The following is a 13,923-nucleotide window of genomic DNA, read 5'->3' on the forward strand; positions in this document are numbered from 1 at the left end:
TGTTTCTATGCGTCTCTTTCTTCTTTTTGACTGAAAATCAATCATAAATACAAACAATATTGACTACTGTTACATTTATATGCATTTGTAGGAACCCCCCCCAGATTAATGTGTATGTAACTTTGAAACAGTACTCTCATGTTATTATTTAGGCTCTTTTGAAGCTATTGTATTACATTTATTTGACATCTTATATATGTAATAGCCACTTCTCCTCTGTCCATGTCTACACACACACACACACCACGTCTAAATTTCCACTGAGGACAACGCTGTAATAAATGGGAGACTGCGCCTTTAAGGGCAAGTGCGCAGGGGCGGTGTCACACCGCGCGTCTCCAGTGGGCTGAAGCCTATAAGACGCCGCTTGCTACAATACACGACTTATCTTAAAAGTGGCACACAATGTTGCCTGTGAGCGTCAACATGTCGCTGGCGTCTCGACCCTGATGCAACAGGAGTTGTGAAGAGTAAAAAAGAGTCAAGAAGACACAAAGACACAGAGACGCAGAGACACAGAGACACAGAGGAGCGGGACTTTACCAACGCTTATTCCACAACTCATTTAGGTGAGTTTTGAAATGTGTGGAGCTTATGGTTGTAGTGTGTTTGTCGCATAATTGATCGATATTACATAAGCTTTTAGTTTGAATATTTGTGTGTATATATACGTATGTGTATATGTGTGTGTAAAGCTGTGTGGTCGGGTGTTTGAGGAAGTTATCCCACATGATGGATTTTTATTTTATTTATGTATCTAATGAATAAGTGGCAGATTTGTCAACAGTTGTTTATTTTGGTTTTTTGTTTAAATTTCCCAAATAAATAATAAAGAAGGGAGTTATTTTATCTCCTGATGTTACTATGAAGCAAATGCAAACTATAAAGTTTATTTACAATTTATTTATGTATTTTTGTGTCATTTTTCCCTGATTATTAAAGAAAGGGGGGTAATAATTAAAAATGTATCATAGATAGATAGATAGGTAGATAGATAGATATCTGACTTGTGTGTTGTGGCGTGAGTCACCTGCCTGCTCCAGCGCCTTTTAACCATTACATTATCACAATCCAGTAAAGTGAGGGGGTGTGCGCGCTGTTTGCTTGCCGCACAGGTAGAGCGGGTATGGTTGCTCGGAAACCGCTGCAGGGGTGTCATGAGCGGGGTGTGAACTGCTTCTTTCAAGGCCCTTGTGCGTGTGTGTGTGTGTGACTACTACAAACCTGCTGCCTGTGTTTTACATCACACACAAACACACACAAACAGACAATAGCAGCAGCAGCAGCAGAAAGGCTGGAGAAACAGCCAAATGATCAGAATGGGCGACTTTGCAGACTTTTGCTCATGCCGTGCATGGCTGCACATCATTTGTTTAATCCTGTTGCCTGTAAATGCTCCTATGGTTCACTGCCAGGGTGAACTGTCTGTGCACCTGTTGCAAGAGGAAACACTGGCCCCCCGGGGATTCATTATCAAGGATCATGTTGCTTCCCGTCCCTGTCGAACCGAATCGATGGCCCTGGGCAGGCGGATGGCATGCCTTGTTGGGCAGTGTGGCTCAGGCCGATGTCCTAGGCTTCTTGTTGTTTTAGAGCTTTGTTTCTCGCCAGCTGTCAGGGCAGCACATAAATATGGCTCATAGGAGACCAGGAACGAGGGGGGGCTGTTGTTCTGCTCAGTCAACACTCCCACATTATTTGGAAGACAGCGTGTCTCCCTGTGCCTGTGTGTGTGCACACACACCTCATTTGTGGTCTCCAGCAGAGATAACCACCAGGGTTATGGATGCACCTGTTTTCCGGCATTCTGAAAAACAGGATTAATGGTTTTAAGGCTACTGCTGCTGCACTGAGAGTCAAGAGATTTGCGTCAGCAATGCACGGCTGGTGTCGCAGTGAACTCAGCCATGGTTTACGTTGAAGACGCCGCGATATCCTTGCACTGCACACTCACATATCACGTTGTCTCACCATGTCGACCACATTCTGAAGAGGCTGCTTTGTACTGATCCAAAAAAAACCTCAAATCTGATCAGGGTTTGTCTCCAGTTTGTCACTGAACCCACAAATATCAATGGTGCTGCCCAGTTTCCTCCTCTCTGAATGTAGTAGACATTGTTTACTCAGTGCTGACACATACTTGACATGACACGAACATTCAGGTGATGTGACATGAGGAGTTCTTGCAACATAGATCTGTGGTAACAGGAGGAGCCCCATCCTCTGCTGTTCAGGACAAGTGAGATTGCAGCACAGAGCAGAGCACAGGCGACTTTTAAGATACAGTGCAAACCTGTCATTACGCCTGTTGTTCTCTGGCTGGCTCATTTCACACCTGAGAGGGTTGAAAGTGTGTAAAAGTCATTTTTTGTAGAAAAAAACAACACATAAGTGGTATTCTTAAAATGTCTATTTGGCATGTCATGAAGCACTATTTGTTGTCACAGTTTCACAACTTGACGAACCTTTCTTTCATCTTCAAAATGAAATTGTGAAGAAAATCAGTTTTAAAATAAACTTGAAGATAAACGAGGGTCTTAAATAGTCTTACAGTATCATTGTAGATGTGAGTTACCATGAATATCAAAAATAAAACAAGTACATGTGTCCCTTTTTGAATTAATAAATGTTTAAATGAATGGGAGTGCATTGGATTCAGACTTCAACATTTTATTTATTGACTTCCAGTTAAGATTGTTCAAAATTTTCAGTACGAACTGGTTTCTTTTCAGACTATTACTCTTATCCTAGATGACCATCTTTTGTTTTTTGGGTTTTATATGATCCTATGCAGCACTTTCCCCATTTATTTCATTGGTACAAGTTCAAAATGGTTGCATCAATTAAATTATGACACTAAAACAGTTTTATTCCCCTCTGGGCTTATTAGGATAAAGGTCCTGTCAAGCTATTGTTCTGTCCTTCCTCTCTTTTACAGGAGAATTTTGTCTTTTCATAAAAACACAAGAAAAGACAACGCTATGACAAATAGACGGAGAGTTCTTCAATTTGCCCATGTCTCTGTTTGCCATCACGTCTCTTGTGTCTCTTCCTCTGCTTTTTCTGCATCACTCTTGATTGTGTGTTGGGTTCTGTTACAGGCCTATCAGAAGCAGGGGCAAGCTGCCGGGCGATCTGAGTGTTTCCTGGCTTTGATGCGACCCGAGTGTGCCTGGAGCATGTCCACAGTGGGTCTGACTGCCCAGGAGATCTCTTTTCCCATAGAAAACCCCTTTCTGCGGGGCAGCTACTGTCACAGCATGGCTGGATCCAAATCCTCCTGGAGCCATCGCCATGAGCTGAACAAGTGAGTTTTTTTTTTCCAAAATCTGCATGACATGCTGATGCTGTTGTATGAAACTAAGCTTGACATTTTCTTTGTCTTTAACAGCTTCTACTTCAGTATGAACGGTTCACACACAGATCACAGCCCTCCAACTCAACATAAGGGGCCACCACCATCGTCTCTAAGTTATGAGAGTAAGTCCATGATCTGTATATTAAATCAATGCAACATGTTTCACAAATATCATTCCAGAAATGTATAGAGAGGCAACAGTTTAAAATCCAATGAAGTTGCAGTTGTAAATGGCAATTCGTTGTTATAATTTCATGTCAGTAATGAGATGCACTTCTCTCTGACAGGACATAAACACAGTCCCCAAACACAGAGGTTACCTTCAAAGAAATACCGGCCATCCCATCTCTCCCTGACCTTCAGTGCTGAACCCTCCACCCCAAGTCCTGTTGATGACGACCAGGTGGTCCCCTCATTCCAGAGGCTCTCGGTGTACGAATGCAGCAGCCCACCACAGACGCCAGACAGATGCTCCAAGCCTCTGCCCCCCATCCCTCCACACAAAGACATCTCCCTCGAGCAGGCCGTGGACAGCGAGGTGGAGTTTTTCACAAATTCAGATGACAGCTGCTGTCTGGTTTCTGACCAGTATCCAAAAACCTCTCTTTTTCGATATGGACTCCACAGCCGAAGGAGCTTTAGGGACTGTGGGAAGATCAACTATGCGTACTTTGACGGTTCATTAGCACCACAAACTCATAAACAGCCTGAGCAGCACCATCGGACACATCCTCAGAAGGAAGTACAGGAACACTATGAGCAGCAGCAGCAGCAGCAGCAGCAGCAGCAGCAGCAGCAGCAGCAGCGACGGGAACGGCCTGAACCGGTGGTGTGTCAGAGACAGCAGGACAAGGCTCAGAGGAGGCTACGACGCTCTCACTCTGGCCCAGCTGGATCTTTAAACAAGCCCTCGCTGCTGCGCCTCACTTGCTCCAAACGCCACACTCACAGTATGGATAAACCAGAGGTGCCACCCCCTATCCCTCCTCGAATGAAGACAGGAGATTACCGCCGCTGGTCAGCAGAGGTCTCGTCCGGGGCCTATAGTGATGACGACAAACCACCTAAGGTTCCGCCAAGAGAACCCCTGTCCACTGGTAGCTCTCGCACCCCCAGTCCCAAGAGCCTCCCAACTTACATTAACGGGGTGATGCCCCCCACGCAGAGCTTTGCACCAGATCCTAACTATGTGAGGTGTCGAGGTTTACACAGACAGAACAGTGAGTGCTCTTCGCTCATCGTCCCTGTTATGGAGGGCGGCGAGAAGGTCAGCAACACGCATTACTATCTCCTAGACAAGTCTGCCGTTCCCAACACAGATGTATCGGACTCAAACTGGGACAGTTACACCAGGCGGAATGTGGATTTAGTCTGAACATTTTCTTTGTGGAAGTAGCAGAGCAGACTCTACTGTACATGAGCAAAAAAACCACTTGACATAACGGTGAAACTGGACACTTAACAACCCACAAATTGCTGCTTTTCCTTTATATATATATATATATTTTTATTTTTTTTTGGTTAGTAACCCCTTTATGTATTCTGATCCCACAGGGTATGTGCACACTGTATTCAGTTACTGGTAATAATGGAGTAGCCGTCACAATCGAGATACTTGATGTAATAATTGTGTCTCTGACTAAAGGTTGTGGGCAAAGTTCAACACTGTAGAGCTTATTTTTGATATGATGTTTATTTCATGACATTCAATAACGTGCTGTTTTTTGTTGACCATGTGGTTCAGTCCGAGGGTACGAGCTGGCCTTGAACCTTGTGCTCAGTATTTTATGTCTGTGAGGTTGAGGCTGTTTTTTTGTGAGATGCACTAAGGCTTTTTTTTGTGTCTCATTTGGGGACAGAAGGTCAGTAATGTAACCATGGGCCGCTTAATATATGAAGTCTAAACTCGAGGCCAATTAATTTTTAACAAAGTGAAGGATGCTCGCACACAAATCTCCATTCTCTCTGTTTGCTGTCGTATATCAACACCGATGGTTTGCTTCCCTGTCTTGATGAAGTGTCGGTCTTACCCAGGCCGCGATCACTATTTCTGTGTAGATTCGCTTCCCACGTAGCATGTTGTCATGGTACATTTTGTCCTTAGACGGGATACATTACAGGTAGCTAAGCGTGTTTCCATTGGAATGTCTAGTGCAGCTTATATGGTGTAGTTGTCTGTTCGTGAGTGTGTTTGTGTAAACGTGTGTGTGTGCGTGTGGACAACGGTTGAAAAAAAGTGTTCTGGCGATGTTTTTATAGCGCGACGGTCTACGGTGAAGTAGAAAATGGTCCGCGCCATATTTGTTACTGTGCTCTGCTCGTTTTGCAGCGCCTGCTTTTGAGCTCAGCCCATGAGAAAAGTGCACGCGTTCTGATTGCTTTCTTTTCAGTGACCAGGTCTTGTTTTCTTTGCACGGACATCGACCTGTCGGAAACCCAAGTGAATGTATGCTATTCTTACAGAAGTTCACTTCACAGTCAAGCTGTGACTCATTGCTTGGAATGATTTTTGCCTCGATTACTACCTCCCTTTTTTGATATGAACCCTGCGCTTCATATGCTTCACATTTTAAAATTGTGTCATACGGCAAAATCTCTAACGCTACAATACACAGAAGTCCTCGTGCGACGCACGGCAACGCTTTAATTCACTGCAGAGTAACGCAACGTATAACCAACACATCTGAATGAGTGAAGATCAGGCAGATCAAAGATCAGAGATGTGAGGCTAGCCTGTTAATACAGATGCATTACAAAGACAGTGCAGGGTTTACCTACCTGACACAGACTTTCCTGTTCTGCTCATACATTCCTGCCTTACATGATTGCAGTGGGTGTGGTCTGAGAGACTTTGGCTGCTGGCAGCCTAGAAAATATATGAACTTTATTGTTGTAGATTGTTCGAGAAACAACCGAATGATGTGGTGAATGTAGCATATGTATTGAAGAAGCCCTTGGTATCGAACACTGTGTTCAATTTGGGAAATGTAACTGCTAAGGTCAAACGGTCATTGAAGTATACTTCTCTCCCACTTGCTCACAAACCCTTGCCAACACAATGTTGCTTTTGACCTGTTTTTTGTTTTGTTTTTAAAAAGTTTACATCATACACTGATACTATTTAATCTTAAGGTATTCAGATGTCTTATTAGAAATAATAATAATTAAAATAAAAAATGAATGAAGAGTAGTTTATTGAGACATTAAACTCTGCTGTGGTGAAGACATGCACTGGGAGAGTACAGTATGCTGTGTACAGTATTTAACTATTCCATTTGTTAAGAGAAGTTGATGAGTATATAGTCTTTTTAATAGAAAAACAAAATAAATGAACTTATTTATGAGCCTGCTTCGTTCTGTTTCTTGAATCTGTCATGAGTGCACTGTCAGCTCAGCTGTCTGTCCTGTTTTATCACCCACACACCCTCATGCTGTGCCTTATTGTGACTGGCCTCTATCCAGAGAAAGGAGAGTGACTTACAATGGTCGACTGACAGGTGTACAGTACATTGCCTTCCTCTTCCTGGTTTTTAGCAGCCTCCTGCTGCAGTAGATGCTTTGTGACATCCAGTTTTGCACCCACTGCTTTTTTTTACTCTTGATTTGAGTCCATGTGGTTTAGGCATCGAGCCTAAACCACAGCAAACCACACGAGGCATTTAGAGGCTAAATAATGACTGAAGCTGAGAAAGCACTCGGAGAGCCCAAACCTCCACCAAGGCTGCTCGGTTTCAGTGTCAGTTCACTCCTCGATCTTTTAAGATGGACAAACGGAGCGACAGATTGTGCCAAAAACTAACAAAAAACCTTCTTTGTGATTCAGCAGTGGTTACAATATCCACCAGCTCTCAGCAAGGCACTGAGCACCTCTGAAGGTTTGCTGTGCGCTGGTGGCATTTGATTAAGCATTTTTCTCTTCATGCAACAAAAGTAAGTGTGGACTATATCTCAGCCACCTGCAAACCCTTTCACTTGTTTCCCTTCTTATTGAGCTGCTAGGTGACAGCATGGGTGGTGACCATAGCAACTACAGAAAACAGGTTGTTCAGTTTAAATAAAGTCTGCTGGAGGCAAGAAAGATCGAGATAGTGCGAGATAATTAACCGAGTGTGTGGTGTTTCCTGAATAAATAAAACACATTATTGCACCACATTGTGAAAATAAAAGGTATTATAGAGACTTTACAGGCTCCACTCCACCATTTCCGTAATCTGTGATTTTATTTGTTTGGTTTGCTCGGTTACAATTCTTTTTTTTTTTACAAACTGTTCAAAATCTTTTCCTCGAGTACACCTAACAACCGTCTCATTTTTTGAATTTTAATTATCTGACACTTTCGTGTGTTCAGTTATTCAGACACATGTTGTTGTTAGCTATCCGTTAAACAGAAGTCCTAGTCTGGATTAACAAAGTAGTAAGAATGAAGACGGTAACAGTGCAACACAGTCTCCACTGATGAGTCTGCAGTTGTCTGAGAGGGAAAGAGCATAAAGACGGTGTAATATTGGGAATATTAATAGTCAGCAAAAACAGGAATATCTAATATCATGGAGGATTAATGGAGCTGGTCGTCTGCACTTCAAATACATGCTCAGACGTTAGTAAGAGCATTTGAATTATATATGATATGTCAAATAATGAGGCATCCTCCTCTGATGCCTAGAAATTCAGTTTGAAAATGTTGTACATTAATACACAACAAAAATATCAGATATTACTTGGTTAAATGTCACTTTTTCCTCCAACAGTGAATATGCGGTGAAAGGTCAAAAGAGCTACCTCTGGAGGCTACATTTTTCTATATTGTGATGCAGAAAAACTTTATAAATGGACATTTTACATACATTCCACACGCTTGTGTTTATACAACTTAAAAATATGTGATTAATATGTCCAGAAGGACAGTTAACACTAACAGTTTGTATTAGGATAATAATAAACAGTCAAATTATGCAGTTAAAACTGGGAAAGCTGTTAATATAAAGTTATCATAGCTCGAGAAAATGTGAATTTTCAGTTTCCTAGCCCTGCATCAGTACAGTTAACTTTTATAATAAATGCCGTCACACTGTCATCTGCCAGCTGTTTGTATGCCCTGTTGCTTTTGCATAGGTTTCTCCCAGAAAGACGCAGACAGGTTGGAAAATGTCCCCGTGTTTGCATGAGCGTTTTGTTTAGGTGTAACTTTTCTTTTCTTTGTGCTGAAGAGCTGTTAAATTTTACCCAGGTCAGAGGACCTATGTAGAATATAAAGTAGGCCTACATTAAGTAAAGGTATAGAAATTGGTGTGGCTTCTGTTTTTAGCCACTAGTTGGAGACAAATAGCTGACCTGAACACTTCTTTTGTGGATCAGCAGCAGAGATTTACAATAACTTAACGTACAGTGGCACAGTTTAAATGCTGGCCTATGACTGTGCTGATTAAGTTGTTATTGCCACTTGCTCAACAGTTTTCAAATCAATGCTTTTTGATTTTATGTTTATCTGTCATTGTCCCCCCAGCCTAACATACTGTGAAGGCACACTTGGTGAATGTTCGCCATCTAGTGACAGGTTTTAGTATTTATTCCTAGGTGTACTGCACCTAGATTTTCCCCTTAGCCTGGACACGATTACTGCACATTTTATATATTAAGTATAGAAAATGACATCTCAAATTCAGCTTCCTCTGAGCTTAGGAACTGTAATTTTACTACTTTACCTTTTTGAACGTTGTGTTTCTCAATAGTAAGTGGGATAACAGTGATATGCCTCTCACCCACTGTGATTAGCCTCAAAAAACATGTGTAAGACTGAATGTGAATGAATAAATAATGCAAAGAAATTTCAAAAGCTCTAAGACAATTAACAACAATAACGATTGTGTTGTGAATAAACAAGACACTGGAGGCTGAATTTAGATGCTTAAGTTTATATGAGGACACAAAAATCAACAGTGATTTAAAATGACAAAACAATAGCTATATATTATTTCTTCTTTTATGTACAGTTGGCTATTCATATTTTTTTTTTTTTATTACTACCATAGAAACATTTTAGTGAAAATAAATTTAACAAATACATGTAATACATTTATTAATGTGATTGCTTGTAATATTTTTCTCTTGCACGTGATCTGTCATGTGACTTGGACTGACCACTAAGTCTTAAACAGCTCAATAAGGGCAGCCACTTTGTTTTTACCCCCTTAGGATTAAATAGCCATGAAATACAAATGGGTTTTTAATCATTTTAACTTATCTAAAAGCCTTCATTTAGGGTTGATGTTTAAAACCTCTGGACGTTTTGTAGTGACCTGAAGACAAAAAAAAGAAGGCGATTAATATCAATGTTTTGCAAACTTACATTTACATGTATCGCACAGTAATTACTTGGACCTATTCACGTAATGGCAGAATAGAGAACAAGAATACCTGCGACTGGGTGTCAACATTTCCTAGATGTGGTGTAAAATTCTCTGATGTCAAGGTGTTTACCAGTCCTAAGCAATGAATGAATAAAATAGTATAATGTTCATTAAATTATTACTACTACTATTACTACTAATAATAACAACAATAATAATAATAATAATAATGATGATGAATACCAGAACACACCTGTATCAGAGAAATCAAAGAAATCTTCCTCAAACTCTGACAGTTTTCCATTGTAGGAGTCTCTCCTTTTCCTAAAATAAAGACAACATGATTAGTTTCCCATGTCAGTTTTTGTAACTTTTCCAACCATTCACGTGTGATACATTTAAGGATCCTAACTCACCAAACTCCAGTGTATTTCTTTGTGACATAGACAGCTACAATAACAATGATTAAGGCCACAAGTGCTGCTGCCAGTGACCCAAACAGGGCTCCATAGAAACCTGGCCCCCGACGGAAGTGTTCACACTGTGGGCCATAAAATTGTTCTAGGCTAGACTCAAAGCACCTGGGTTAAAAAGACATAAAATTGAAATACATTGATTCATAATTTGCATTATGAACAGACACAGTGGATATATATGTTGTATATTAAAGTTTTCTTTTATTTCAATTAAATTAAAAGCAAAAGCAAATGTTTTTTTTCTTACCTACAAACAGGGCCATTTTGAATGTCATTGAGGCATTCTCCATGTCGATTACAGTAATCAGGGTTTGTTTTGCAAGGTCCAACACACTGCCATTGACCATCAATGACCTCAGCAGTGTATTGAGCAAAGTGAGAGCAGTTAACATAAGGCATCAGGTCTGTTATATCTGTTTGATTAAAAAAAAACAAAAAAAGATTATTTATTCAATTTTATTTTAGTAGACTAATACAATTGACAAATATTGAATAAAGAAACATGACCATGAAGCCAAAACATGCCAAAGGTGCATGTCTACAAGATCTGATATCAACTGGAGTGCACTTACTGTAAACTTCAGGTGGCAAGAAGGCGACTTCGTTTAATGTCACTGTGCTGTTGTTGAAGGCTTGAGAAATCTGATCACGGCTGTCCGTACTATTCAGTATACTGGTCAACGCCACATCAAGCTGAGTGTTGACGAACTCGATTTGAGTTTCATTATTTCGATAGATGTACTCTGCCTGACTCTGTGCAACAACAGATCCTTCTCTGCAATAGCAAATTACACATTACCAATAGAAACAATCTATAGATTTAAATCAGTAATATTCAGTAAAAACTTACTTTAAACTTTTGACTTTGACCAGTTTAAATGTCTGTGAGTCTGCCTCTTGGCATAATGATGTGAGCTGAAACAGAAACAAATATTGAAAGACGTTGTACAATGACTCATGAAAACAGCTGCAGTTATTTTATTATGTGATCAATAAACATAAAAAAGAAGAAATAGTAAAAATTATTTTGATCACTTAGTGTAAAGGTTATCATACGTACCACCGGTTCCAATGTTCTGATGAATTCCAAAGATGCAGCTGAGGTTAAATCATTAAAAGCAGGTGAAAAATCAACATCGATTTTCAGAATAAAAGTTGCTTTACGAGAGGGAAGTGCTCCAGTATCTAAAAAAAAAGTAAGAATAAAACCAAGATTGTTATACTGAAACTTACATGAAGTTGTTGATTTTATCATTGAAAAAAAATGACAGTAAATGAAAAATGTTTTAAAATACACTGTAGATAATGATCTCACCAATAGTGGGAACAGTGTTATTTTGTCCATATGAACAGTCAACACCATAAACAAAATCTTGACAGGATGCTGTTGTTGACTGAGATGTTAGCGTTGGTCTTGTGGTCAAGGGTCGTGTGGTGAAATCTGTTTCTGTGGAAACACTTTGTAAAGTGGTTGACAAAGTTTCAGTAGTTTGCTGTGTTGAGATCTGTGTAGAGCTGGCAGATGATGATGAAGGCAAAGAAGTCACAGATGAAGTTGTTGTGGAAAATACTGTTGTCTGTGTTGAAGAGTTAGGTTTAGCTGAAGTTGTTTGAGAGACACTAGTAGCAGTTGTTGATTCTTGGATCGTTGTTGCCTCACTTGTGGGAATAATTGTGGATGACAGGGACACTGAAGGTTCACTTGTAGATGTGGATGGCATTTGGGATGTTGATGGAGTTGTTAAATCTGTGTTCGGGGAAGCCGTCTGTGAAGCTTCTGTAGTTGCAGTGCTCGATCCTTGTGTTGAACTTGTCAGGGTGGTCAGAGGAGAAGATGTCATGGATTCACTTGGCGAGGTTGAAGTCTGTCTGGAGGAAGTAAGCTCTGGTGTCGATGTTTCTGGTGTGCTCGAAGTGTGAATTGATGTTTGGTCTTCCGTGGTTGCCTCACTTGCGGTTGACAAAGTTTCAGTAGATTGCTGTGTTGAGATCTGTGTAGAGCTGACAGTTGATGAAGAGGGCAAAGAAGTCTCAGATGAAGTTGTCGTGGAGAATGCGGTTGTTCGTGTTGAGGAGGTAAGTTCAGCTGAAGTTGTGTGGGAGACACTAGTAGCAATTGTCGATTCTTGGATCGTTGTTGCTTCACTTGTGGGGATAATTGTGGATGACAGGGACACTGAAGGTTCACTTGTAGATGTGGATGGCATTTGTGATGTTGATGGAGTTGTCAAATCTGTGTTCGGGGAAGACGTCTGTGAAGCTTCTGTAGTTACAGTGCTCGATCCTTGTGTTGAACTTGTCAGGGTGGTCAGAGGAGAAGATGTCATGGATTCACTTGGCGAAGTTGAAGTCTGTCTGGAGGAAGTAAGCTCTGGGGTCGATGTTTCTGGTGTGCTCGAAGTGTGAATTGATGTTTCGTCTTCCGTGGTTGCCTCACTTGCGGTTGACAAAGTTTCAGTAGATTGCTGTGTTGAGATCTGTGTAGAGCTGACAGTTGATGAAGAGGGCAAAGAAGTCTCAGATGAAGTTGTCGTGGAGAATGTGGTTGTCTGTGTTGAGGAGGTAAGTTCAGCTGAAGTTGTGTGAGAGACACTAGTAGCAATTGTCGATTCTTGGATCGTTGTTGCTTCACTTGTGGGAATAATTGTGGATGACAGGGACACTGAAGTTTCACTTGTAGATGTGGATGGCATTTGTGATGTTGATGGAGTTGTCAAATCTGTGTTCGGGGAAGACGTCTGTGAAGCTTCTGTAATTTCAGTATTCTGAGTGGTCGATGCATGTGTTGAACTTGTCAGGGTGGTCAGAGGAGAAGATGTCATGGATTCACTTGGCGAAGTTGAAGTCTGTCTGGAGGAAGTAAGCTCTGGTGTCGATGTTTCTGGTGTGCTCGAAGTGTGAATTGATGTTTGGTCTTCCGTGGTTGCCTCACTTGCGGTTGACAAAGTTTCAGTAGATTGCTGTGTTGAGATCTGTGTAGAGCTGACAGTTGATGAAGAGGGCAAAGAAGTCTCAGATGAAGTTGTCGTGGAGAATGCGGTTGTCTGTGTTGAGGAGGTAAGTTCAGCTGAAGTTGTGTCAGAGACACTAGTAGCAATTGTCGATTCTTGGATCGTTGTTGCTTCACTTGTGGGAATAATTGTGGATGACAGGGACACTGAAGGTTCACTTGTAGATGTGGATAGAATTTGTGATGTTGATGGAGTTGTCAAATCTGTGTTCGGGGAAGCCGTCTGTGAAGCTTCTGTAGTTACAGTGCTCGATCCTTGTGTTGAACTTGTCAGGGTGGTCAGAGGAGAAGATGTCATGGATTCACTTGGCGAAGTTGAAGTCTGTCTGGAGGAAGTAAGCTCTGGTGTCGATGTTTCTGGTGTGCTCGAAGTGTGAATTGATGTTTCATCTTCCGTGGTTGCCTCACTTGCGGTTGACAAAGTTTCAGTAGATTGCTGTGTTGAGATCTGTGTAGAGCTGACAGTTGATGAAGAGGGCAAAGAAGTCTCAGATGAAGTTGTCGTGGAGAATGCGGTTGTCTGTGTTGAGGAGGTAAGTTCAGCTGAAGTTGTGTCAGAGACACTAGTAGCTATTGTCGATTCTTGGATCGTTGTTGCTTCACTTGTGGGAATAATTGTGGATGACAGGGACACTGAAGGTTCACTTATAGATGTGGATGGCATTTGTGGTGTTGATGGAGTTGTCAAATCTGTGTTCGGGGAAGCCGTCTGTGAAGCTTCTGTAGTTACAG

General features: G+C 41.2%; 2 protein-coding genes across 4 annotated transcripts; one reads left to right on the forward strand and one right to left on the reverse strand.

Moving 5' to 3' along the window:
• Positions 1 to 398: 398 nt before the first annotated feature.
• errfi1a (ERBB receptor feedback inhibitor 1a) lies at positions 399 to 6,702 on the forward strand. Of its 2 annotated transcripts, none has more exons than XM_058632694.1 (4): positions 399 to 569; positions 3,102 to 3,307; positions 3,392 to 3,481; positions 3,653 to 6,702. In XM_058632694.1, exons 2-4 carry the CDS (start codon positions 3,156 to 3,158, stop codon positions 4,731 to 4,733), a joined length of 1,323 nt encoding a protein of 440 aa, XP_058488677.1. In that variant the 5' UTR covers positions 399 to 569; positions 3,102 to 3,155; the 3' UTR covers positions 4,734 to 6,702. The 2 variants fall into 2 exon arrangements, with proteins under 2 accessions (XP_058488677.1, XP_058488676.1); XM_058632693.1 differs by having other exon boundaries at positions 3,392 to 3,480; positions 3,646 to 6,702.
• A 2,552-nt stretch (positions 6,703 to 9,254) lies between these two features.
• On the reverse strand, positions 9,255 to 12,960 carry LOC131460934 (serine-rich adhesin for platelets). Of its 2 annotated transcripts, XM_058631843.1 has the most exons (9): positions 11,497 to 12,959; positions 11,242 to 11,366; positions 11,032 to 11,096; positions 10,754 to 10,956; positions 10,429 to 10,594; positions 10,122 to 10,286; positions 9,959 to 10,029; positions 9,773 to 9,840; positions 9,255 to 9,654 (listed from the first exon to the last, which is right to left on the reverse strand). In XM_058631843.1, the coding sequence occupies exons 1-9, from the start codon at positions 12,872 to 12,874 to the stop codon at positions 9,610 to 9,612; spliced, it is 2,286 nt and encodes a 761-aa protein (XP_058487826.1). In that variant the 5' UTR covers positions 12,875 to 12,959; the 3' UTR covers positions 9,255 to 9,609. The 2 variants fall into 2 exon arrangements, with proteins under 2 accessions (XP_058487826.1, XP_058487827.1); XM_058631844.1 differs by lacking the exon at positions 9,773 to 9,840 and having other exon boundaries at positions 11,497 to 12,960.
• Positions 12,961 to 13,923: the final 963 nt, after the last annotated feature.

The sequence above is a fragment of the Solea solea genome, chromosome 6, assembly GCF_958295425.1.
Source record: "Solea solea chromosome 6, fSolSol10.1, whole genome shotgun sequence".
Classification (NCBI taxonomy): domain Eukaryota; kingdom Metazoa; phylum Chordata; class Actinopteri; order Pleuronectiformes; family Soleidae; genus Solea; species Solea solea.

Bases quoted from the DNA above. Each gene is read 5' to 3' on its own strand.
- errfi1a (XM_058632693.1), top strand. From the start codon at position 3,156: ATGCGACCCGAGTGTGCCTGGAGCATGTCCACAGTGGGTCTGACTGCC. The intron at 3,308-3,391 runs GTGAGTTTTTTT...TGTCTTTAACAG, and splicing joins CATCGCCATGAGCTGAACAA to CTTCTACTTCAGTATGAACG. The intron at 3,481-3,645 runs GTAAGTCCATGA...TCTCTCTGACAG, and splicing joins ATCGTCTCTAAGTTATGAGA to GACATAAACACAGTCCCCAA.
- LOC131460934 (XM_058631843.1), bottom strand. From the start codon at position 12,874: ATGCCATCCACATCTACAAGTGAAACTTCAGTGTCCCTGTCATCCACA. The intron at 10,595-10,753 runs GTAAGTGCACTC...TTAATCAAACAG, and splicing joins CTTGCCACCTGAAGTTTACA to ATATAACAGACCTGATGCCT. The intron at 9,841-9,958 runs GTGTGTTCTGGT...TTCATTGCTTAG, and splicing joins CTTTGATTTCTCTGATACAG to GACTGGTAAACACCTTGACA.